Consider the following 23,021-nt stretch of genomic DNA (forward strand, 5'->3'; position numbering starts at 1 on the left):
AGGCCAGGATGTGCGGAGTCTCTTTTGCAAGGGTGACCTGGCTCACAAAAAATGACAAAGACGAAACAAATTAAGTTTCGGATCAAGCCATTGAACGTAATGTTAATGTTGGTCAAATACCCCAATACACCCCACCCACCTGACAGCTAAACACATTTTATTTTACCAAGTAAATCCCACTGAGCTATGTAGCTATTTTTTTCAGAAGCGACCTGGCCACAAGTTATAGCTCAAAGAAGTGGCTGATGTGGAAATGTAGAGCAGCCAAATACTCTACACGCATGTTTCTAAATGTAGAGGGAAAACCGGAGGACCCAAAGAAAAATCCCGACCCCGGGGAGAGAGAGAGACATGCTAACTTCAAATATCCAGGTATCGCATGGCCGGGATCAAACCCACGCACTCCTGCATACCAAGCAAGGCAGATAACATCTCGCCACCGTAGCGCCCCAGCGAACGAGTCTGCGTACCTGGGGCGACTTGCCTGGGTCAATTTTTTTTATCAGCCGCACTTGTACAAATATTCGCACAGCTAGGCAGCATCTGCGGTTCGACCTGGCTTTGTTCCCCGGTGGATGGAGGGTCACGTGCTCCCACCGGACGGCGGTTAACTACCGCCCCCCGAGTAGGCGATCGTTCATGGATTCCAAATGATCACATCCCGTCAGCCACACGGTCGTTGAACACGAGCGCAACGCTGCAAGGAGCTCGCTCGGGTGGGACGCGAGGGGATCCGTGCCTCTTGAGCGGGACGATTTGGAGGCTCTCAACCCCGTCGAGCAGCCCGATTCCACTTGCGACTCTGGCCTGGCTCCGTGTGGCTGTGTGAACACAACAGCACCCCCCCGTGCCGGCCATCCCCATTGAGCACGCGACAGTTGGATGTGACAGTTGGATGTGTCGGTTGAATATGGCAGTTGAGTGCAGCAGTTGAGTGCAGCAGTTGAGTGACGGTTGGATGTGTTAGTGGGATGTTAGTGGAATGTGACAGTTGAATGTGACGGTTGCATGTGTGAGTTGAACGTTACGGTGGAGTGTGACAGTTGAATGTGTCGAAACAGAACCGTGTTGCGCGAACGCCCCAAGACCGCAAGAGACGCATGGCGCGCGGAACCAAGTCGCGTGCTTGCAACCCGTCAGCAGCAACAATTGCTGCTGCAACCATGGGGAGGCTGGGGGAGGGAGGGAGGCGTTGCACTTCAAGAGGCAGTGGCGGCGGCTTTGCGAGGGGAGCGCCTCCTCCCGGCAATCTCCCCTCGCTCCTCCTCTTCGATCGTCGCCTCCCCCACCTCCTCTCTCTCTCTGTGACGATCTTCGCTCACTGCCTCTCACGTCTCCTCTCACCTCTCACGTCCCCTCTCTCACGTCTCACCTCTCTCCTCTCAACCCTGAACCTCTCTCGTCTCGCGACCCCATGGCGACGCCGCGCTCCGTGCTGGTGACGGGAGCGAACCGGGGTCTGGGGCTGGAGCTTGTGCGCCAGCTGCTGCTGCTGCCGCCGCAGGGCACTGCGGACCCCGGCCCCCGTGTGCTCGCCACCTGCAGGGACCCCCACGGGCCCGGCGCGCAGGTGACGCCGTGGGCCCTGTGCCGTGACGGTGGTGGCAGTGGTAGTAGTGGCGGTGATAGTCGTGGCGGTGGTGATAGTGACGGTGGTGGTGGTAGTGGCAGTGGTGGTGATCGTAGGGGGGGCGGGTGGTGTGGTGGTTAGCGCGCTGCGCTACGATACCTGTTCTGGCTCACATAACTTGCCCCAACAGTCTGTGAAAGCTGTACAGGGGATCTCTGTGAGGAGCGGTGGTGTAGCGGTTAGTGCTGCGCTGTGCTACGAACCTGGTGACCCTGGTTCGATTCCCGCTCATGGCAAACAACAGTGACAATTATCCGAACCGGTCCTGGGCCTCTCCTAGGTCGACTCAGCCTCAAATGAGTACCTGGTGCGGTGTGTAAACATCTCCACTGGAGAGACCGGCTAATCAGAAGTACGGGGGAAGGACAACAAACTAAACCCAAAAAGTGTTGTAAAGAGTTTTTAATCTATATAATGATTTAAAAGTGCATAGCCCCAGTGGCTTCCTAATATTGGAAGGAAGAGCTGTCCAGACGGCCGCAGAAGCCCATCTGAAAGTGCGCGATGTGACCGTTTTTGTTCAACTGATGTGTAGTGTGGTCGCGTGGTTGGTTGCCTGGTTGCGTGGTTGTGTGGTTGCGTGGTTACCTGGTTGCGTAGTTGCCTGGTTGTGTGATTGCCAGGTTGTGTGGTTGTGTGGTTGCCAGGTTGCGTGGTTGTGTGGTTACCTGGTTGCGTGATTGCCAGGTTGTGTGGTTCGTTGCGTGGTTGCCTAGTTGTGTGATTGCGTGGTTGTGTGGTTGCCTAGTTGCATAGTTGCCTGGTTGTGTGATTGCCAGGTTGTGTGATTGCCAGGTTGCGTGGTTGTGTGGTTGTGTGGTTGTGTGGTTACGTGGTTGCCTGGTTGCGTAGTTGCCTGGTTGTGTGATTGCCAGGTTGTGTGGTTGGTTGCATGGTTACCTGGTTGCGTGGTTGTGTGGTTACATGGTTGCGTGGTTGTGTGGTTACCTGGTTGTGTGGTTGCGTGGTTGCCTAGTTGCGTGATTGCCTGGTTGTGTAATTGCGTGGTTGTGTGGTTGCCTAGTTGCCTGGTTGTGTGGTTGTGTGGTTACCTGGTTGCGTGGTTGTGTGGTTGCGTGGTTGCCTGGTTGTGTGGTTGCGTGGTTACCTGGTTGCGTGGTTGCGTGGTTACCTGGTTGTGTGGTTGTGTGGTTACCTGGTTGCGTAGTTGCCTGGTTGTGTGGTTGCGTGGTTACCTGGTTGTGTGGTTGCCTGGTTGCGTAGTTGCCTGGTTGTGTGGTTGCGTGGTTACCTGGTTGTGTGGTTACCTGGTTGCGTAGTTGCCTGGTTGCGTGGTTGCGTGGTTACCTGGTTGCGTGGTTGTGTGGTTGTGTGATTACCAGGTTGCGTGGTTGCCTGGTTGTGTGATTGCCTGGTTGTGTGGTTGCGTGGTTACCTGGTTGCGTAGTTGCCTGGTTGCGTGATTACCAGGTTGTGTGGTTGCGTGGTTAGCTGGTTGTGTGGTTGCGTGGTTACCTGGTTGCGTAGTTGCCTGGTTGCGTAGTTGCATGGTTGCGTGGTTGCCTGGTTGTGTGGTTGCGTGGTTGCACGTTGTTGGTGTTCTCGCTGCCTCTGGATGGGCCCTGCTCTCTGTCTCCGTGTCCCAGGCGCTGCGGGAGCTGGCGAGCGCTCACCCTCAGCTCACGGTGCTTCAGCTCGGTGAGGCGAGACGCCACAACTCCGTGTCTCGTCGGTGTTGTCTCTCACGCTGCAGTGACCGCATGTCTTCTTGGTGTCTCTCTCACTCCTCTGCGTGTCTCCTCAGTGTCCCCTCTCACTTCGAAGTGTCTGCGTGCCTCCTCTCACTCCTCAGCGTGTCCCCCACCGTGCAGGGGTAACGTTCTCGTCTGTCAACTCCTGAGTTGGATGCTCAACGTGGGCGACTTTCCGTGTGGAGTTCGCGTGTTCTCCCCCCCCCCCCCCATTCTGCGTGGGTTTCCTCTGCGTTCCCCGGTTTGTCCCCCCCCCCCCCCCCCCCACAGATAAAGATAACGCACATTGCAACTTCCATTGGCCAAACATCCCAATGCTAAAACAAAAATTACCAGCAGCAGCAGCATTGGCCGCTACTGCATAACCCTTGGGCCAGGACCCTATTGAAATCGAGCCCTGAGACTCGGGAGAAGCTTTCCCCGGGGTTGAGCAAGCGCAGTGATAATGGTGACGACTTGCAGGCCCTGAGCGGTCACGTCCGGCGTGTTTGAACACCACTCTTTTTTTATCAGAATTTTTATTTAGACTGGAGGAGGAATCCGATGAGCGATGAAGCTCTGTTTTTTTGCAGACGTCCAGTAGGGGCGGAGGGAGTGGGGGGGGGGAAGAGCGTCTGGAGCCTTCTTGTCTGCCACAGTCACCCCTGGGCCTGAGACGTGTTGTCACCACCATTGCGCGTGGGTTTACCCGGGAAAAGCCTCGCAGCTGAGGCTCAAGACTCGTGCTGAGGATGGCTCCTGCTAGCGTCTTCTTTCACAGATGTCCATGCGAGCGCAAGAAACGTCCCCCTCCCCGTCTCTCTCGTGCCCTTGGATGTCGTGAGACTGCGATATCAGTCGCGCCGTCGCGCCGCGCTCGCAGTCGCGAGGCCGCCCGAACATGGCACGGGAATGTGGCCCAAAGAGGCCCCGGCGAGGCTCTGTGAGGTTCAAAGATGCTTGGCGAGCCGCGGCGAGGCTCGGCGAGCCGCGGCGAGCCCCATCCAGATCAGCGAGTCTCGGCGAGATTCAGCGAGGCTCAGCGAGCCCTGTCGAGATTCAGCGAGGCTCAGCGAGCCCTGTCGAGATTCAGCGAGGCTCAGTGAGCCCTGTCGAAATTCAGCGAGGCTCAGCGAGCCCTGTCGAGATTCAGCGAGGCTCAGCGAGCCCTGTCGAGATTCAGCGAGGCTCAGTGAGCCCTGTCGAGATTCAGCGAGGCTCAGCGAGCCCTAGCGAGATTCAGCGAGGCTCAGCAATCCCCGGCGAGTTTCAGCGAGGCTCAGCGAGCCCTGTCGAGATTCAGCGAGGCTCAGCGAGCCGCGGCGAGATTCAGCGAGGCTCAGCGAGCCCTGTCGAGATTCAGCGAGGCTGAGCGAGCCGCAGCGAGATTCAGCGAGCCCCGATGAGATTCAGCGAGGCTCAGCGAGCCCCAACGAGATTCAGCGAGCCCCGATGACATTCAGCGAGGCTCAGCGAGCCCCAACGAGATTCAGCGAGGCTCAGCAATCCCCGGCGAGTTTCAGCGAGGCTCAGCGAGCCCTGTCGAGATTCAGCGAGGCTCAGCGAGCCGCGGCGAGATTCAGCGAGGCTCAGCGAGCCCTGTCGAGATTCAGCGAGGCTGAGCGAGCCGCAGCGAGATTCAGCGAGCCCCGATGAGATTCAGCGAGGCTCAGCGAGCCCCAACGAGATTCAGCGAGCCCCGATGAGATTCAGCGAGGCTCAGCGAGCCCCAACGAGATTCAGCGAGGCTCAGCGAGCCCCAACGAGATTCAGTGAGGCTCAGCGAGCCCCGACGAGATTCAGCGAGGCTCAGCGAGCCCCGACGAGATTCAGTGAGGCTCAGCGAGCCCCGACGAGATTCAGCGAGGCTCAGCGAGCCCCAACGAGATTCAATGAGGCTCAGCGAGCCCCGACGAGATTCAGCGAGGCTCAGCGAGCCCTGTCGAGATTCAGCGAGGCTCAGCAATACCCGACGAGATTCAGCGAGGCTCAGCGAGCCCCAACGAGATTCAGCGAGGCTCGGCGAGCCCCGACGAGATTCAGCGAGGCTCAGCGAGCCCTGTCGAGATTCAACGAGGCTCAGCAATACCCGACGAGATTCAGCGAGGCTCAGCGAGCCCCAACGAGATTCAGCGAGGCTCAGCGAGCCCCAACGAGATTCAGTGAGGCTCAGCGAGCCCCGACGAGATTCAGCGAGGCTCAGCGATCCCTGTCGAGATTCAGCGAGGCTCAGCAATCCCCGACGAGATTCAGCGAGGCTCAGCGAGCCCCGACGAGATTCAGCGAGGCTCAGCGAGCCCTATCGAGATTCAGCGAGGCTCAGCAATCCCCGACGAGATTCAGCGAGGCTCAGCAATCCCTGACGAGATTCAGCGAGGCTCAGCGAGCCCTGTCGAGATTCAACGAGGCTCAGCGAGCCGCGGCGAAGCTCAGCAATCCCCGACGAGATTCGACGAGATTCAGCGAGACTCAGCGAGCGGCAGCGAGGCTCAGCAAGCCCTGGCGAGATTCAGTGCAAGACGCGGCCCGCGTCGTTCTACTCCCCATTACCTCTGGGAATCTCCGTGGGCCCCCCTCCCCCTGCCCGGGTGGCTCTGTCCACGAGTCCCCCGCGTGGCGATTCCCCAAGCGCTGCGAGTGAACCCTTTTGTGCCGCTGCATCGGCCGTGTTTCTGTCTCGTTCGTTCCACTCCTGATCGTAAGCTCGCCACAAACAGAGAGCGCTGTGCATTCGGAAGCCAAACTAGCAATCGCATCCAGAGAAGGGAGGGGGGAGGAGGCGGTGGCTCTTATCCGCAATGGTGTAGGAGGAGGGACTTTGCGGATTCTGTTATCCGCAGATAACGGCGCGGGTGGTGGGATGGATTTTTCGCGCCGAGACTCCCCCCCCCCCCCCACCAGCTCATTATGAAATCACGAGCACATCGCGTTAGGGGTAAAATTGTGGATAGTAGGGCCCTGCAGCTGAACGCGGATATTGGGAGTCGTTTAATAGGGTCGCGGATGAGAGGAGTTTCCCTCCAGTAGATATTTTTCCTGCATAATCCGATAGCTAAGCGGCAGCCCGTCTCCGTTACACGTCCTGCCTCTCTTGGTGTCCGTCTCTGTGTCACTGCGTCTCTTTGTCTCTGCGTCTTTGTGTCTCTGCGTCTGTGTCTCTGCGTTTCTGCGTCTGTGTTTCTGTGTCTCTGCGTCTTTGTGTCTCTGCGTCTTTGTGTCTCTGCGCCTGTGTCTCTGCGTTTCTGTGTTTCTGTGTCTCTGCGTCTTTGTGTCTCTGCGTCTTTGTGTCTCTGCGTCTTTGTGTCTCTGCGTCTTTGTGTCTCTGCGTCTGTGTCTCTGCGTCTGTGTCTCTGCGTCTTTGTCTCTGTGTCTTTGTGTCTCTGCGTCTCTGTCTCTGCGTCTCTGTCTCTGCGTTTCTGTCTTTCTGCGTCTGTGTTTCTGTGTCTCTGCGTCTTTGTGTCTTTGCCTCTGTGTCTCTGCGTTTCTGCGTCTGTGTTTCTGTGTCTCTGCGTCTGTGTCTCTGCGTCTCTGCATCTCTGTTTCTGTGTCTCTGCGTTTCTGTGTCTCTGCGTTTCTGTGTTTCTGCGTCTGTGTTTCTGCGTCTGTGTTTCTGTGTCTCTGCGTCTGTGTCTCTGCGTCTTTGTGTCTCTGCGTTTCTGTGTCTCTGCGTTTCTGTGTCTCTGCGTTTCTGTGTTTCTGTGTCTCTGCGTCTGTGTCTCTGCATCTTTGTGTCTCTGCGTCTTTGTGTCTCTGCGTCTTTGTGTCTCTGCGTTTCTGTGTTTCTGCGTCTGTGTTTCTGTGTCTCTGCGTCTGCGTCTTTGTGTCTCTGCGTCTTTGTGTCTCTGCGTTTCTGTGTCTCTGCGTTTCTGTGTTTCTGTGTCTCTGCGTCTGTGTCTCTGCATCTTTGTGTCTCTGCGTCTTTGTGTCTCTGCGTCTTTGTGTCTCTGCGTCTCTGTCTCTGCGTCTCTGTCTCTGCGTTTCTGTGTCTCTGCGTTTCTGTGTTTCTGCGTCTGTGTTTCTTCGTCTGTGTTTCTGTGTCTCTGCGTCTGTGTCTCTGCGTTTCTGTGTCTCTGCGTCTGTATCTCTGCGTTTCTGTGTCTCTGCGTTTCTCTGTTTCTGCGTCTCTTGTATCTGCATCTCTGTTTCTGTGTCTCTGTTTTTCTGCATCTATGTATCTCTGCGTTTCTGTCTCTGCGTCTGTCTCTGCGTTTCTGCGTCTGTGTCTCTGCGTCTCTGTGTCTCTGTGTCTTTGTGTCTTTGTGTCTCTGCATCTCTGTGTCTCTGTGTCTCTGCGTCTGTGTCTCTGCCTTTCTGTCTTTCTGCGGCTGTGTTTCTGTGTCTCTGCGTCTGTCTCTGCGTCGCTGTGTGTCTGCATCTCTGTTTCTGTGTCTTTGTTTTTCTGCATCTCTGCATCTATGTGTCTCTGCGTCTCTGTGTCTCCGCATCTGCATCTCTGCATCTCTCAATCTCTGTGTCACTGCGTCAGTCTTCCCTCTGTCCCCTGCAGCCTCTGCTCAGGACTCGCCGTGCACCGCCGCAGCCTGCTGTGCGATTCACGCTGCCCACGGCGACGCCAGTGACTGTTTGGTGCTCGTTGCGCGTTACAGAGTTGGCATTGAGCTATGGGATCCATATCTAACCGAGAGAGTCCTTGCCTATACACATCTGGCGGTTCACCAGCATTGGTTCCAGCAAGCCCGATCGCTGACGAGACACCGAATGTTAAAACCGGTCTGGAGTTTGCTTGTATTTTGTGTGTGTGTACGTCAGAGTGTGTGTGTGTCACAGTGTGTGTATGTGTGGTGTTCGCCACCCATCCCCTCGTGTGGCTTTCTGGCCTTCATAGCTGCTCACTAACAGAACTTGCCCCAACAGTCTGTGAAGGCTGTAAGGGGATCTTCGTGGGGAGCAGCAGTGTAGCGATTAACGCTGCGCTGTGCTACGAACCTGGTGACCCGGGTTCGATTCCCGCTCACGGCAAACACCAGTGGCGATTATCCGGACCGGTCCTGGGCCTCCCCTAGGTCGATTCAGCCTCAAATGAGTATCTGGTGTGGTGTGTAAACATCGCCACGAGGGAGACAATGGCGGCCGGACGTGGTGTTCGCCATCCACTCCCTCGTATGCCTTGCCGGCCTTCATAGGTGCTTGCCAACAGCACTTTCCCCAACAGTCTGTCGGAGGCAATACGGAGGATATTTGTCTTGTGTATGTCACAGTGTATGTCACAGTGTGTGTCACAGTGTGTCTCACAGTGTGTCAGTGTGTGTCACGGTGGGGAGTGATAGTGTAGCGGTTAGCGCGCTGCGCTATGAACCTGGGGATCCGGGTTCGATTCCCGCTCAAGGCCAACACCAGTGACGATTATCTGAACCGGTCCCGGGCCTCCCCTAGGTCGACTCAGCATCAAATGAGTACCTGGTGCGGTGTGTAAACATTGCCACTAGGGAGACAAAGGCGGTCGGGCGTGGCGCTGGCCACCCACCCCCTCGTGTACCGTTCTGGCCTTCATAGGTGCTCGCTAACAGCACTTGCCCCTACAGTCTGTTAAGGCTATATGGGGGATCTTTATCTTTGTCACAGTCTGTCGGTCACAGTGTGTCACAGTGTGCGTGTCACAGTGTATATGTGGACCGGAGTGGCCACCGTGAACAATTACGGCACAAACACGGAGGTGGGCGGTCGTGCAGATGCACAGGCGTCCCCTCTCATCCCCTCGTGCCTTCACCTCCGTGACCCCCTGCCCCTGGAGAGGTGACTTCGCAGGAGAGTGTGGCCGCTCTGGCGCTCGCCGTGGAGAAGACCTTGGCAGGGGAGGGGTTGAACGCGCTCATCAACAATGCGGGCGTGGCGCTGATGGCCCCGCTGGGAAGCGTCAAGGCCGAGGACATGACGCACAGCTACAACGTGAACGTGGTGGCGCCGCTCATGATCACGCAGGTGCGGCCACGAGAACACTTCCCGTGCGATGGAGAGGACTGCAGAGCTTGGGCAATTGTTAGCTCCAGCTCGCGGCTTGTTTCCTCTTCACATCTCTTCGAGTCGATTTTGCTCCACGTTAGTGGGCGAACGTTGCGCTCGTTACAAGCTGACATTGTTATTTTAAATATTGGTGGCGCCGGTTCCGGGTGCCTTTTTCCCCGCTTTTCTCTGCGGTTTCCAGCACCTCCGTGCGGAACGGCTGTGCACGGCGTTGCGAATTCTCGAGCGGCGTTCTCGAGGCGTGCGCCGACGGAAGGCAATCGGAAGCAAATCCATCGGCTAGGTCAGTCTTTGAGTAGAAGACTGAGGAACCACTCCACGATTGAGGTCCTTCAATTTGCCAAGAAATGTAGTTTGTCGACAGCCGGCCACGCTGCTGCCCGGGTGCCGTGCGCCGGCATCGCACGCCGGAGGAGGACAGGGTCTAGCTCGTCACGGGCGGCTTCCCAGCGTCGCACGGCTGCGGCCGTCGTCAGCCAGGGGCCCACGTTCACCCACCTCCACCCCACCCCCACCCGACTAGGCCCTGCTCCCACAGCTGCGCATCGCCGCCGAGAGGAACAAGGCCGAGCCGCTGGGCTGGGGTCGCGCCATCGTCGCCAACATCTCGTCCATGCTGGGCTCGCTGCACTTCGCTGCGTTGGCACCCACGGGCGAGTGGGGCTACTCCTACCCGGCCGCCAAGGTGCGCCGCACAACACCCACGAGCGCGGGGAGCGCTGGCGTAAGCGCTTAGTGCACCACGCTTTGAATCCGGCCAGCCGAGTTCGATCCCCTCTCACGAATATTGGAACCGGTCCTGGACCTTACCTCGGTCGACTCAAACGAGTACCTCGTGCGGTGTAAACATCGCCAGGAATGGAGACAAAGGCGGCGGGGCGTGGTGCCGGCCACCCACCGCTTCGTGTGATACTCACTAACGGGGCTTTCCTCCACAGTCTATTGAGGTTAAACTGGGGATCTTTGTATGTGCACAATGCTGCCGTGTACTGTGAACACTCTGCTCACGTGCATGCGCAGGTGTGTACCCTACACTGGGTGTTTGTTAGGGGCATGCGTTTGTGCAGCGTGTGTGCAACGCGTTCACTTGCGCAGCGTCTGCACGCGCCCAAGCCGACTCTGCTCGTCTCCTCGACCGCCTCAGCTTGGCTCTGGCTCCCACCCCGTCTCTGCGCCGTAGCCGGGGACACGACGCTGTGAGGTTGGGCTTGCTGCGTGATGCAGCGCCAGCGCGGAGTTTGATCCGCCTGTGGAATGCCGCCTCGGGAGAGCCGCTCCCTCACCACTCCCTCACACTGATGAATTACACTGTAACAATTTGTGTTTCCACTTAGGCAGCTGGAACTAAACTGAACTGGTGGGCTTAAGGCCCCTGTATTTATACTACTATTTATATTACTGGAAAGTTCTAGAATGTTCTAGAAGTTACTCCAAGTTTACTCAGCACTAAATCGATGTGGAATGTTTTGGAAAATATGTAAATTTCAAAATATCACTGTCCTGGTCACAAAAGCAAAGTTTTGTGGGGAATAATAGCCATTTTCTAAACTTTTTAGGCATAAGCAATAACGAAATAACATTACCCAGGAACAAAATTTGTGTTACATAGTGTTATGTCATGCGGTAGAACGCAACAACGCCCGGTACCACATCTCGGTACACGTAAATTCCTGCCGCCACCTGAACACATGCCGATTCCCCAACTGCCCTGGTCAAATCTGAGTCAAACCCAGACAGGAGGTATTTGCCATCCCCACTGATCCAAACTGCTCACGAGGGACTGTATTTCTGAGATTCCTGACACCCGGTTCGTCCAGTTCTGGCATCTGAGCCCCACACTCCACGCCCTTCATTGCCCAAGCTTTGACACAAATCCTTGTTTGCTTGTCAGCCCTGCAGTCACCCTATTAAACCATTTACTAAACAATTTTTGTTTTGTGCCAGCTGCTGTGTAGCTCCTTTTCGGAAGCGACCTGGCCACAATTGATAGCTCAACGAAGTGGCTTATCATCATGTGGAAATGTATAGCAGCCAAAATACTCTAAACGCGTGATTTTGTTTCTAAGTTTGGAGGGAAAAACCGGAGGACCCGGAGAGAAATTTTCACGCGACCACAGGGAGACACACAAATAATTATGCAGCAGGCGTCAGGGTCGGGATCGAACCCACGACCTCCTTCATACCAGGCGAGGTAGTTAACATCTCGCCACTGTGGCGCCCCGATATGTCTCCGTTCTGTGTTCCCCTGGGTTCGCTTAGCAATTCATCTGGAGGCGAATGTCGATTTACGCTGCAGGGAATGCAATATTTATCTCCGATTTAACGCTGGCATTCGCAGCGCGATTTTCGACCCCTTGGTGTATTTTGGTTGCCACTGCTTTTGTGTTGTTGGTGACCCACGTCTCTGTGTTGCAAAGGAGACTCCTATCCTGGGTCTCTTGATTTGTCACCTGGCTACACGGAATCCACTTTAAACTGGAACTCACAACTCGAATGTAAAACGTCGACTGTCACCACATAATGTAAGTGGTGCTCACGTTTGCCAAATAAAATAATAGTAACCTATACCTTAAATAAATAACCGCCTGTCATATTGAAGTATCTCAAAGCGCTGGACATAAAAATAAAACTACTCACAAGTAGATATACAATCTGAGCGTACTCTAAAGCTGACAATAACAATCTCAATGACGAGTCTATGAATTCCAATAAATTGACAGTACTATCATAAAAGCAAATAATACTAATTGCAGAGTAATCCAATCAAACAGAATATTTTTTTTTAATTCTTAAGTTACAGGGAAAGTCTGCAAGTACAAATCGGTGAGTTTTAAGACGGTGATTTAAAAAGTGAAACAGTCCTCGAATTCCGAATGGGCAAGACAACCGCTCGCTCGCCCGCTTACTCCTCATCCTCCAGCGTGCACATAGCCGCGTCTCTCCCTCGACAACACCGACACGAAAACCGCTCAACATGGTCGCGGCGGAGACCACCCCGACGATGACGACGACGACAACGACAAACAACGCAAATGGGCCAGGCGCTACCCCTCCTGACCAAGCGCCGTTTACCCGTCGGCCACACAGCCATCTGGGAGAGTGCAGCAGCAGCGGTGATTCAACGCAAACTCAGCTAGCCCTTGGGAGAGAGAGGTGGTGGCCCAAAGCCGTGCTGCGGTTGTGCCCCCCTCCTCACTCCCCGCCCCCTCCCCCACCATCCCCTACCCCCTCATTACCCCCCCCCAGGCCGCTCTCAACATGGTGACGCGCTGCCTGCTGCGTGATCTGCAGACCTCGGGGGTGTTTGTGGTCAGCGTGAACCCGGGCTGGGTGAAGACGGACATGGGCGGCCCAGAGGTAGGGACCCTCGCAGGAGCTCGCTCCGGACGGCCGCAAACCTCGAAGCCCCGCGCCGGCGCCTTCGTGAACTCACGACGGTGGCTAGGAGATATATATTCTTGGTTCTTTCAGTAGTCACGTAGATAGAAAACAAGAATCTAAATTAAAAGCAAAAAACCCACGATGTTTCAATCGCAACACAAGCGGTCTTCTTCAGGTGGAGAGAAAAGAGGGGGCAAGCCTCCAAATGTAGCTGCTTATAAGGGCTCCAGAGTGAGTGGGCAGGGGAAAGAGCTGCGCAAGAGACAGGGGGAGAGAGGGCGTGGGGCAGAGATAGGGGCGGGGGAGGAGAGAGGGGTAGAGATGGGAGGAGGAGGGAATTGCACCTCGGCACACCCATCCACACTGCTGACGGTAGAGGTTGACAAGGAAACACAAATTCAAGTCATGACCCAAAGTGGTTGATGACATCTTTCCAATGATTGCTGAGTTTAAAACCGTCGTCTTGGTTGAAATTGTGTTTGTGTCTGTATATATGGATGGCTTCGTGAACAAATCTTTGTTGATAGCCAGTCGGCTTGCAAAGTACCATCGTCTTGAGCCAGCCGTATTAAAGTGTTGAGGCGTAAATGATGACTCGGAAGGAGATCTTCATGTAGGGGTTTGCACCAGTTGTTTTATTAAAGACCTTTCTTCACACACGACTCCGTGTACTGTACACGCACTGCCTACACTCCACACCCCAGGGGAAAGGTACTGGGGATTCCCTAGCACACCCGCAGGCTACCCCAGCCTGGTGCCAATTTCCCGCTCCCCCGGGGGAAGGGCACTGGGGAGGTCCCTAGCACACCCGCAGGCTACCCTAGCCTGGTGCCAATTTCCCCCTACCCCGGGGTCCCATCGCTCCCCCAGGGGAAGGGTACTGGGGAGGTCCCTACCACACCCACAGGCTACCCTAGCCTGGTGCCAATTTCCCCCTATCCTGGGTCCCGACTTCCACCCTTCACGTTCCCGGACTCTCCAGACGACCCTGAACACGTGACGGGTTCCAGCTTAAATCCCCCAGGGGGACATGACGCCACCATCCCGCCCCCTGTGCATGACGTCACCATCCGTGACGTCATCGTACCAGAGGGCGAGCGTGACATGACATCACTAACTACTACTCTACATCACCCCCCCCCCCCCCTCCGAAAAGAAATCAGCCAACCCGGCTGCAACCATTACGAGAGCAGAGCCCGGCAACCTGAATGGAAAGACAACTACATGAAAAGAGTGCAAATGACATGTGTGTGAAGAGAACAGGACCGGCTGCTAGAACACAGCCCAACACTAGGGCAGCATGGTACAGGGCAACTTGGAGACGGTCCCCACACGGGACACCGGAACGTGTCCAACGAAGGCAGGGGATGAAGAAACGGCCCCACTGGCCATCACCATATCCGCACGCCCCGCGAGCGTGTGCGTGACGCCGGCCCGCTCTTCCGTGCCGCGTCGGCGTCAGAATCGGCGGTGTGCTGGCAGGTGTCCAGTCTGCCGGCCAATCCGCCAGGTGAGGCGTCGTTGGTGGAATTACTGGCGGGGCTTCTACAGGCGCACACAAAGGCATGGCATCGCTCGCGCCATCACAACTTGTGCGGCCCGGCTCGGCGGACACAACAGACACCCGGCCCCTGAGTAGTGGAGATGAGGGGATTCCGGCTGACGCGAGAGAAGAGAAGAAAAAAATAACACAAATTCAGACGCGTTGGATGCACAACCAACGTGGCGATGAACCCAAATACAATAGAACCTCGGAGATGGAATGCACCAGAACCTGAACAAATTGGTGTTGGAGCAAATCGGTGTTGGAATGGCCGTCTGGAACGAATTAAGTTTGATCTCCGGGGTACCACTATGTTCACCTTCACCCACACAAGACGGGTGGCAGGGTTCCCCGACCCCCAGCCACCGTTCCATCCACTAGGCGGTGATAGAGCGAAGAAGGAAGAACTGCCTAGCGCTCACTTACTGCACAACATGCACCCTAACAACGGAGGGATACAGTCTCAACGCAACCGGACAACAACGCCCGAACACCACGAATCACCAGCCCTCTGTTGCAACGCGCCTCGGAGTGTCTCGATCTCCAGACTGGCAGGGCGAGCCTACAGCTCCAGACGCACCACGGAGGGTCTCAACCTCCGAGCCGCCAGACCAAGCCGTCAGCCGTAGCATGACGGGACCACACTCTCCAAGCCATGTGAGCGCCCAGCCCACTAGGCTAGACACGCCACGGAGTGTTCCAATCTCCGGGCGGCCAGGTCAAGCCGTCAGCCATAGCATGACGGGACCACAACTGACATGTCAGGCACGCAACCACCCCTGGACCATCCTGGTCAGGATCTGTGCCCCAAGAAATTTGACAGCCAGCACCACAATTCTAAACACTGGCAGCATGTCACCATCTCAATTTAAATGCTTCGTACCAATGACGGCAGAGCCACAAACCAAGGCAATCATCCCCCGCACAATCGCAATCTCACACCCTCATAACACATACAATTTGAACCTTGCATTTCAAAATCCCCCTCAACATTTACCATGGGACTCAGGCATTCCAATTTGAGGAGCAAAAAAATTAATACACAAAACGCCCAATAATCGCCGAATGGAGTAATACAGTCTATGCAGTCTGCATACAGCCAACCATCTCGAGCAATGCTCCATACAGTCTATACACTGTTAACAATCACAGCACAGCTATACATTAACAATGATGAACAGTTTTCCACAGTCACACGTTGATAACACTCACAAGTGAAGCTCCATAATGTATACCCAAAACAATCGCGACTCCGCAACGGCAACCAACCAAGTGTCAACAAATCATTAACTCGGTAATCCACTGGATCTTAACGGAGCCCGAGACCCCCCCCCCCAACCTAGCCGAATTAATCATTAACTGGCTCCTTAAGATAACAATCCCGACGCCGTAATGAACCAATAATGTAACACGCGGACATCCGACACGAACGCCACGGACAGACGCAAGTTATTAAGAGCAATTGAACGCCCCGCATCCCGGTGAGAAACCAATAATAAAATAACATGAACTCACAACCCGGCGCACGCAAGATGGATGAGGTGTCAACAAGGGCGGGTGTGTGTCGCGTCACGCCTCGCCTGACAAGCTGTGACGAGCGGAGGACGTCAGGGTGGAGCGCTGGGATGCCCCAAAGAATCTTGCCTGCCAACCACGGACTCCTCTTGCGACTGCAGCCACCACCCGCGCTCGAGCAGAAGTCGGGGCGCTACTCGAACATGTGGAGCTCAGCCTCTACAGGTGTTGACTTCGGCGGGAACGGCATTTTGGCGGGAACAGCGCTCCCGCCATCTGCCGAAATGGCGGGAACGTCGTTTTGGCGGGAACAGCATCCCGGCCAGCCGCCAAAATGGCGGCCCCACCGCGGCCCCCGCATGCCCTCCGGGCCTCCTCCGCCAGCCCCCCGCAGCGACGACGGCGTCCTCTCCTCGCGGCTCCTTCCCGCGCCACAGCCGCTTCAGCAGCAGGCTGCGCACCACGTGGCACCTCCAAAATGGCCGCTCCCGACCGCTTCTCCGCCGCGATGGCCAAGATGGCAGCGGCCTGCCACGTGGTCACTGGAGGACTTGTACCAGAGGGCGAGCGTGACATGACGTCACTAACTACTACTCTACAAATGTAATTTTTGTAATGATCAGCTACGGCAGAAGTATTGGTCCTGCCATGTTTCAGATCTGCCTTGTGTTCACGAATACGGTCTGAGACATGTAGTTTAGTTTCCCCAATGTAATTGCTGCCGCAGGTACAGCTTAGTTTGTAGACGCCGGGATATTGCATGTCAGGTGGGATCAGGTCACGAATTTTGTGCACTGTGTTAAATCGGACCTGCATCTTGTGTTTGTTCAATATTTTGTAAATCTTTTTGGTTATCCCTGCTATGTAAGGTAAGGTGACGGTTTTGTTTGAATCTTCAGATGGCTCCTTCCTCACGGTTGGATTGATGGCTTTGCGGATTGTGTAGTCTGAATATCCATTCGCCTTGAGAGCCTGGTGTACGTGTTTGAGTTCACTGGCCAGGTGTTCATGGTTAGAGATACATTGAGCTCTATGGTGTAGCGTTTTGATGAGGGAATTCTTCTGGGATGGATGGTGGTGGGAATCAGGTTTTAGGTAGGTGTAAGTATGGGTTACTTTCCTGTATTCTTTGTTTTTTTTCGGTAAAGTCATGTAGAAATAATAAAATAACATAATAGTGTACGTTTCGATTGCAACACAAGCAATCATCATCAGGTACAGAAGAGCTAAATTTACGAGAGAGAGGAGACACATAACCACATATATATATACAGACACAGATACAACAGGGGATACAGAGAGAGAGAGAGAGAAACGTGGGAGCACACGAAAACAAACAGGTTTTAGCAAGATTTGGAAACCATATAACGCAACACAGACGGTCGGTCAAAACACAATTAACGCAAGTTCAGGTTGATTACGTTATTTCAAAGATTGCTAAATTGTAAGTGTGAAATTTAAAATCTAAAAAATATAACGTAGTCAACCTGACCTTGCGTTGTGTTTTGATTGACCGTCTGTGTTGCGTTATATGGTTTCCAAATCTTGCTAAAACCTGTTTGATTTGGTGTGCTCCCACGTTTCTCTCTCTGTATCCCCCGTTGTATCTGTCTGTATATATATCTGCGGTTATGCGTCTCCTCTCTCTCGTAAATTTAGCTCTTCTGTACCTGATGATGATTGCTTGTGTTGCAATCGAAACGTCGTACACTATTATGTTATTTGATTATTTCTACGTGACTTTACCGAAACAAACCACGTAATAATTCCTGCAGTCACGAAAGCTCCAAATTCAAGTTACTTTCCTGTAGACAGTGGCTCATTGAGCCATCTGGTCTCTTTTTGATTAAGACATCTAAGAAAGGTAGCATGCTACCCTTTTCTACCTCCATGGTGAATTTGATTGCTGGGTGTATGGAATTGATGTGGTTGAGAAAATTGTTCCAGAGCCGGTCGTCCATGTGGCCAGATGACACGTGTCATCCACGTACCTCTTCCAAAAGAGGTACGTGGATGCCTGGATGGCGTCCATCTCAAAATTTTCCATGAAAATGTTGGCCACAACCGGCGATAAGGGAGAACCCATTTGGGTGCCCTCAGTTTGTTTGTAGAATGTTCCATTCCAAGTGAAGTACACTGAAGGAAAAAAGTATTTGATCCCCTGCTGATTTTGTACGTTTGCCCACTGACAAAGAAATGATCAGTCTATAATTTTCATGGTAGTTTATTTGAACAGTGAGAGACAGAATATCAACAACAAAATCCAGAAAAACGCATGTCAAAAATGTTATAAATTGATTTGCATTTTAATGAGGGAAATAAGTATTTGACCCCCTCTCAATCAGAAAGATGTCTGGCTCCCAGGTGTCTTTTATACAGGTAACGAGCTGAGATTAGGAGCACACTCTTAAAGGGAGTGCTCCTAATCTCAGCTTGTTACCTGTATAAAAGACGCCTGTCCACAGAATCAATCAGATTGCAAACTCTCCACCATGGCCAAGGCCAAAGAGCTCTCCAAGGAACTCAGGGACAAGATCGTAGACCTCCACAAGGCTGGAATGGGCTACACGACCATTTGCAAGCAGCATGGTGAGAAGGTGATAACAGTTGGTGTGATTATTCGCAAATGGAACAAAAACGCAAAAGAACCGTCAATCTCCCTCGGCCTGGGGCTCCATGCAAGATCTTACCTCGTGGAGTTGCAATGATCATGAGAACGGTGAGGAATCAGCCCAGAACTACACGGGAGGATCTTGTCAATGATCTCAAGGCAGCTGGGACCATCGTCACCAAGAAAACAATTGGTAACACACTACGCCGTGTCGGACTGAAATCCTGCAGCGCCCGCATGGTCTCCCTGCTCAAGAAAGCACGTAAACATGCCCGTCTGAAGTTGGCCAATGAACATCTGAATGATTCAAAGAACAACTGGGTGAAAGTGTTGTGGTCAGATGAGACCAAAATGGAGCTCTTTGGCATCAACTCAACTCGCCGTGTTTGGAGGAGTGATGCTGCCTATGACCCCAAGAACACCATCCCCACCGTCAAACATGGAGGTGGAAACATTATGCTTTGGGGGTGTTTTTCTGCTAAGGGGACAGGACAACTTCACCGCATCAAAGGGGCGATGGACGGGGCCATGTACCGTCAAATCTTGGGTGAGAACCTCCTTTCCTCAGCCAGGGCATTGAAAAAATGGGTCGTGGATGGGTATTCCAGCATGACAATGACCCAAAACACACGGCCAAGGAAACAAAGGAGTGGCTCAAGAAGAAGCACATTAAGGTCCTGGAGTGGCCTAGCCAGTCTCCAGACCTTAATCCCATAAAAAAAATCTGTGGAGGGAGCTGAAGGTTCGAGTTACCAAACGTCAGCCTCGAAACCTTAATGACTTGGAGAAGATCCGCAAAGAGGAGTGGGATAAAATCTCTCCTGAGATGTGTGCAAACCTGGTGACCAACCACAAGAAACGTCTGACCTCTGTGATTGCCAACAACGGTTTTGCCACCAAGTACTAAGTCATGTTTTGCAGAGGGGTCAAATACTTTTTTCCCTCATTAAAATGCAAATCAATTTATAACATTTTCGACATGCGTTTTTCTGGATTTTGTTGTTATTCTGTCTCGCACTGTTCAAATAAACCTACCATTAAAATTATAGACTGATCATTTCTTTGTCAGTGGGCAAACGTACAAAATCAGCAGGGGATCAAATACTTTTTTTCCCACACTATGTATTGGTGAGGCAGTGTCTCACCAGGGCTGGTACATCAGCATTCAGTCCTTGTTGGGCCAAATCTTCAATTATTGCAATGGTATCGGGCACAGGAACTTTGAACAGAGAAACTACATCGAAGCTAACGAGAAAATCACCTGGGACAGTGAGATGTCTTTAATTTACGATACCAAGTGAGCTGAGTTAAGAACAGAAGAGGTGGCCTTACCAGTGCATGGCTGCAAGGTCTCAGACGATGGGACGAAAGGGTGTACCTTTATGGATTTTTGGTAAGCCTTACAGTCTGGGTGGTCTAGCAGCAGAGGTTTTAGGGAAAACCGTTTGGTCTGTTCAATTAATGAAGTTGAATCAGTGATAATAACTGTTGGTTTTTGTAACGAGGCAGTTGGTAGGATCTCTTTTAATCTTTGCGTAGCTACCATCATTAAGTAGGTCCTGAATTTTGTTCTTGTACACGTTTTTGTCCATGATGACCGTGCCAATTCCCTTGTCGGCTAAGAGAATGACGATATCTTCCCTCTTTTTTAATGTAAATAACTCAAAGCGTTCCTCCTTACTGATGTTGCTGACTGGTCTCTGCCCCATTGCTCCCCCCCCCCCCATTTTCTGATGGGTGTACCGAGGTGCAATTCATCCCTCCTCCCATCTCTACCCCTCTCTCCTCCCCCCCTATCTCTGCCCCACCCCTCTTTCTCCCCGTCTCTCGGGCAGCCCTTTCCCCCGTCCACTCACTCTGGAGTACTTTAATTTGTTGATCCCCATTCCTTGCCCCCCGATTGTCTGATGGGTGTACCGAGGTGCAATTCCCTCCTCCTAACTCTGCCCCACCCCCCCTCTCTTCCCCTGTCTCTTGCGCAGCTCTTTCCCCCTCACTCACTCTGGAGCCCTTATAAGCAGCTACATTTGGATGCTTGCCCCCTCTTTTTTCTCCACCTGAAAAGACCGCTTGTGTTGCGATCGAAACGTTGTGGGTTTTTTGCTTTTAATTTAGATTTTTTTTTTCTATCTATGTAACTTTACCGAAAGAACCAAGAATATGTATTGCTGCAGTCACGAAAGTTTTATGGCTAGGAGATGTTAACTACCTCACCTGGTATGCACGAGGTCGTGGGTTCTATCCCGACCCCGACGCCTGCTGTGTATTTGGAGTTTGCGTGTCTTTATCTCTGTGGTCGTGTGGATTTTTCACCGTGTCCTCCGTTTTTTCCCCTCCACATCACGACTCGACATGCGTTTAGCGAATTTGGCTGATATACATTTCCACGTGATGATAAGCCGCCACTTCGTTGAGCTATGATTTGTGGCCTGTATAACTCAGTGGGCCTGACAAAAGTTGTTTTAGTTTAAGCTTGAAGAACTCGATGGTCGCTGCCGCACAATGTAACTGCTGTTGGCCAAACATCCCAATGATGTAAAAAAGTTACCTGCAAATTAGTCAATTGGGATTACAACACAGCGGCAGCAACATTGCCGCCACCCCATCCTGCGAAAATTCGGCAGGAGCCTCTAGAAAAAGAGTATCAAGACTCGGTGAGGAATTCCTGGGAAACAAGGATAATGATAAATCATAAAAATTCAAAATAAACTATTTTTTTTATTTTACCAGGTAAGGCCCCACTGAGCTGCTATGTGGCTCTTTTTCAGAAGCGACCCCCGGCTATCGCAAAGGAGAGCTCGACGAAGCGGCTTATCATCATCACGTGGACATTTATAGCAACCAATACTGTAAACGCGTGATGTTGCTTCTAAATGTGGAGGAATATAAACGGAGGACCCGGAGAAAAATCCACGCAACCACGGGGAGGGAAAGAGAGACACGTAAACTCTAAATACAGTATACAGCAGGCATCAGGGTCGGGATCGAAGCAACGACCTCCTGCATACCAGGCGAGGTAGTGAACATTTCGCCACCGTGACGATAATACTAATAATTGGTTGTATGTATTTGGACACCTCCAGCCCCACTCCCGCACGGTCCATGCCCCTGCGTCGGCCTCGGATTTTTCCCACAACCACATAGACGAGCAGAGGCGCCCATCCTGCCCTGCTCCTGACTCGTGCACCCCCGTGGGTTCTATACGGAGTTGTCCATCATCGGTCTTGGCCACGGCCAAATCCTCTCCGACAAATAATTCCACAGCGGGCCGACTCACATTCACTGTGCGTCATCCGATCCACAACGTGGCAGATGGACAATCAGACAGACGGACGGATGGATGGAATGGAGAGGCAACACAGATGGATGGATTCACAGGATTGCAGGCAGACGGGTGGACAGGCAGGCAGACGAGCAGACAGTCATGCAGGCAGGCAGATGGATGAATGAACAGGCTTGTAGGCAGACAGACGGGTGGACAGGCAGACACACAAGCAGACAGTCGGGCAGACAGACGAGCAGACGGACGGACAGATGGATGGACAGGCTTACAGGCAGACAGACGAGCAGACAGATGGGCAGGCAGACAGACGGATGGACAGGCTGAAAGGCAGTCTGACAGACGAACGAGCAGGCAGACAGCTCCCGGCCGGGTGTAAAGACGCCGGGCGGGGATGCGCATTGTGCGGGGAGGAGTCGGCGACGAGGAACGCTGCGTTTGTCGTGCAGGCCCCGCTGACGGCGCAGGAGAGCGTCGCGGGGATGCTGCGCGTCCTCGCCACCCTCACGCCGGAGGAGAATGGAGGATTCTACGACCACGAGCACAAACCCGTGGCCTGGTGAAGCCGCCCCCCCTCCCCCGGGGCCCCCTGCGGCCCACCACCGGGGCTGATGGAGCAGGGCGGTGTGCGCCGGTGGGGGACGCTGGTGAAAAACACCGGCAAAATTAACGGGCAAACGCTGGGTTTGTCGGCGGTGTGCCGCGTTTAACATACATTTTAAATGCGTTACCATTACGTTAGGCTGTCTGTAATGCATACGAAAGGCGCAGTGATAAATAATGTAGCCTATATGTAATGCGTGTATTACAAGCAACGGAGTATTACGCAACACACTGTGTGCATTCTGGCAACTTAAAAAAAAACACTTTAAATCATGGTGGCGGTAGAAACGCGGCTAGGCTGTGCCGAAACCCGCAATAAATGTGAACCTTGTCAACCTGTGGAGTGGGATTGCAGTGATTGGTGGGTCTCCAATGAGGTTGAATCCAGGACACCATTGTGATGAAATTTGTGCGCAGTTATCGTGTTCCCACCGCGTACAGAACAAGGTTACCTCAGTCGGCCACGGGTGGGGGGGGGGGTACTGAGGGGTGACTGGCGCGATGGTGGCGAGGTGTTAACTCTCTTGCCTGGTATACAGGAGGCCGTGGGTTCGATCCTGACCCTGACGCCTGCTGTACATTTGGAGTTTGTGTGTCTCTCCCTGTGCTCGCGTGGATTTTTGTACAGTTTTCCCCTTCACATTTAGAATCAATGTCACATGTTTCGAGTATTTAGCTGCTATAAATTCCCACGTGATAAGCCACTTCGTTGAGCTATCATTTGTGGCCAGGTCGCTTCTGAAAAAGAGCTGTATAGCTCAGTGAGCCTTACCTGGTAAAATAAA

The 23,021-nt window shown here is 53.4% G+C and overlaps 2 protein-coding genes across 2 annotated transcripts in view; one reads left to right on the plus strand and one right to left on the minus strand.

Annotated features, from left to right (window-relative positions):
- The first annotated feature begins 1,173 nt into the window (after positions 1-1,173).
- LOC116951178 (C-signal-like) lies at positions 1,174-22,571 on the plus strand. The gene is made up of 6 exons (XM_032969649.2): positions 1,174-1,570; positions 3,238-3,289; positions 9,074-9,261; positions 9,827-9,988; positions 12,550-12,660; positions 22,083-22,571. The coding sequence occupies exons 1-6, from the start codon at positions 1,415-1,417 to the stop codon at positions 22,194-22,196; spliced, it is 783 nt and encodes a 260-aa protein (XP_032825540.1). The 5' UTR covers positions 1,174-1,414; the 3' UTR covers positions 22,197-22,571.
- The window catches only part of LOC116937219 (atrial natriuretic peptide receptor 1-like), a 28,026-nt gene continuing 26,169 nt past the window's right edge, over positions 21,165-23,021 (minus strand). The window contains exon 7 of the mRNA XM_076073405.1: positions 21,165-22,277. The gene's annotated coding sequence lies outside the window, so the exon portion shown is untranslated. The remainder of the gene's footprint in view (positions 22,278-23,021) is intronic.

The sequence above is a fragment of the Petromyzon marinus genome, chromosome 42 (genome assembly GCF_048934315.1).
Source record: "Petromyzon marinus isolate PM22_M1 ecotype Great Lakes invasive population chromosome 42, UKy_Petmar_22M1.pri1.0, whole genome shotgun sequence".
Classification (NCBI taxonomy): domain Eukaryota; kingdom Metazoa; phylum Chordata; class Hyperoartia; order Petromyzontiformes; family Petromyzontidae; genus Petromyzon; species Petromyzon marinus.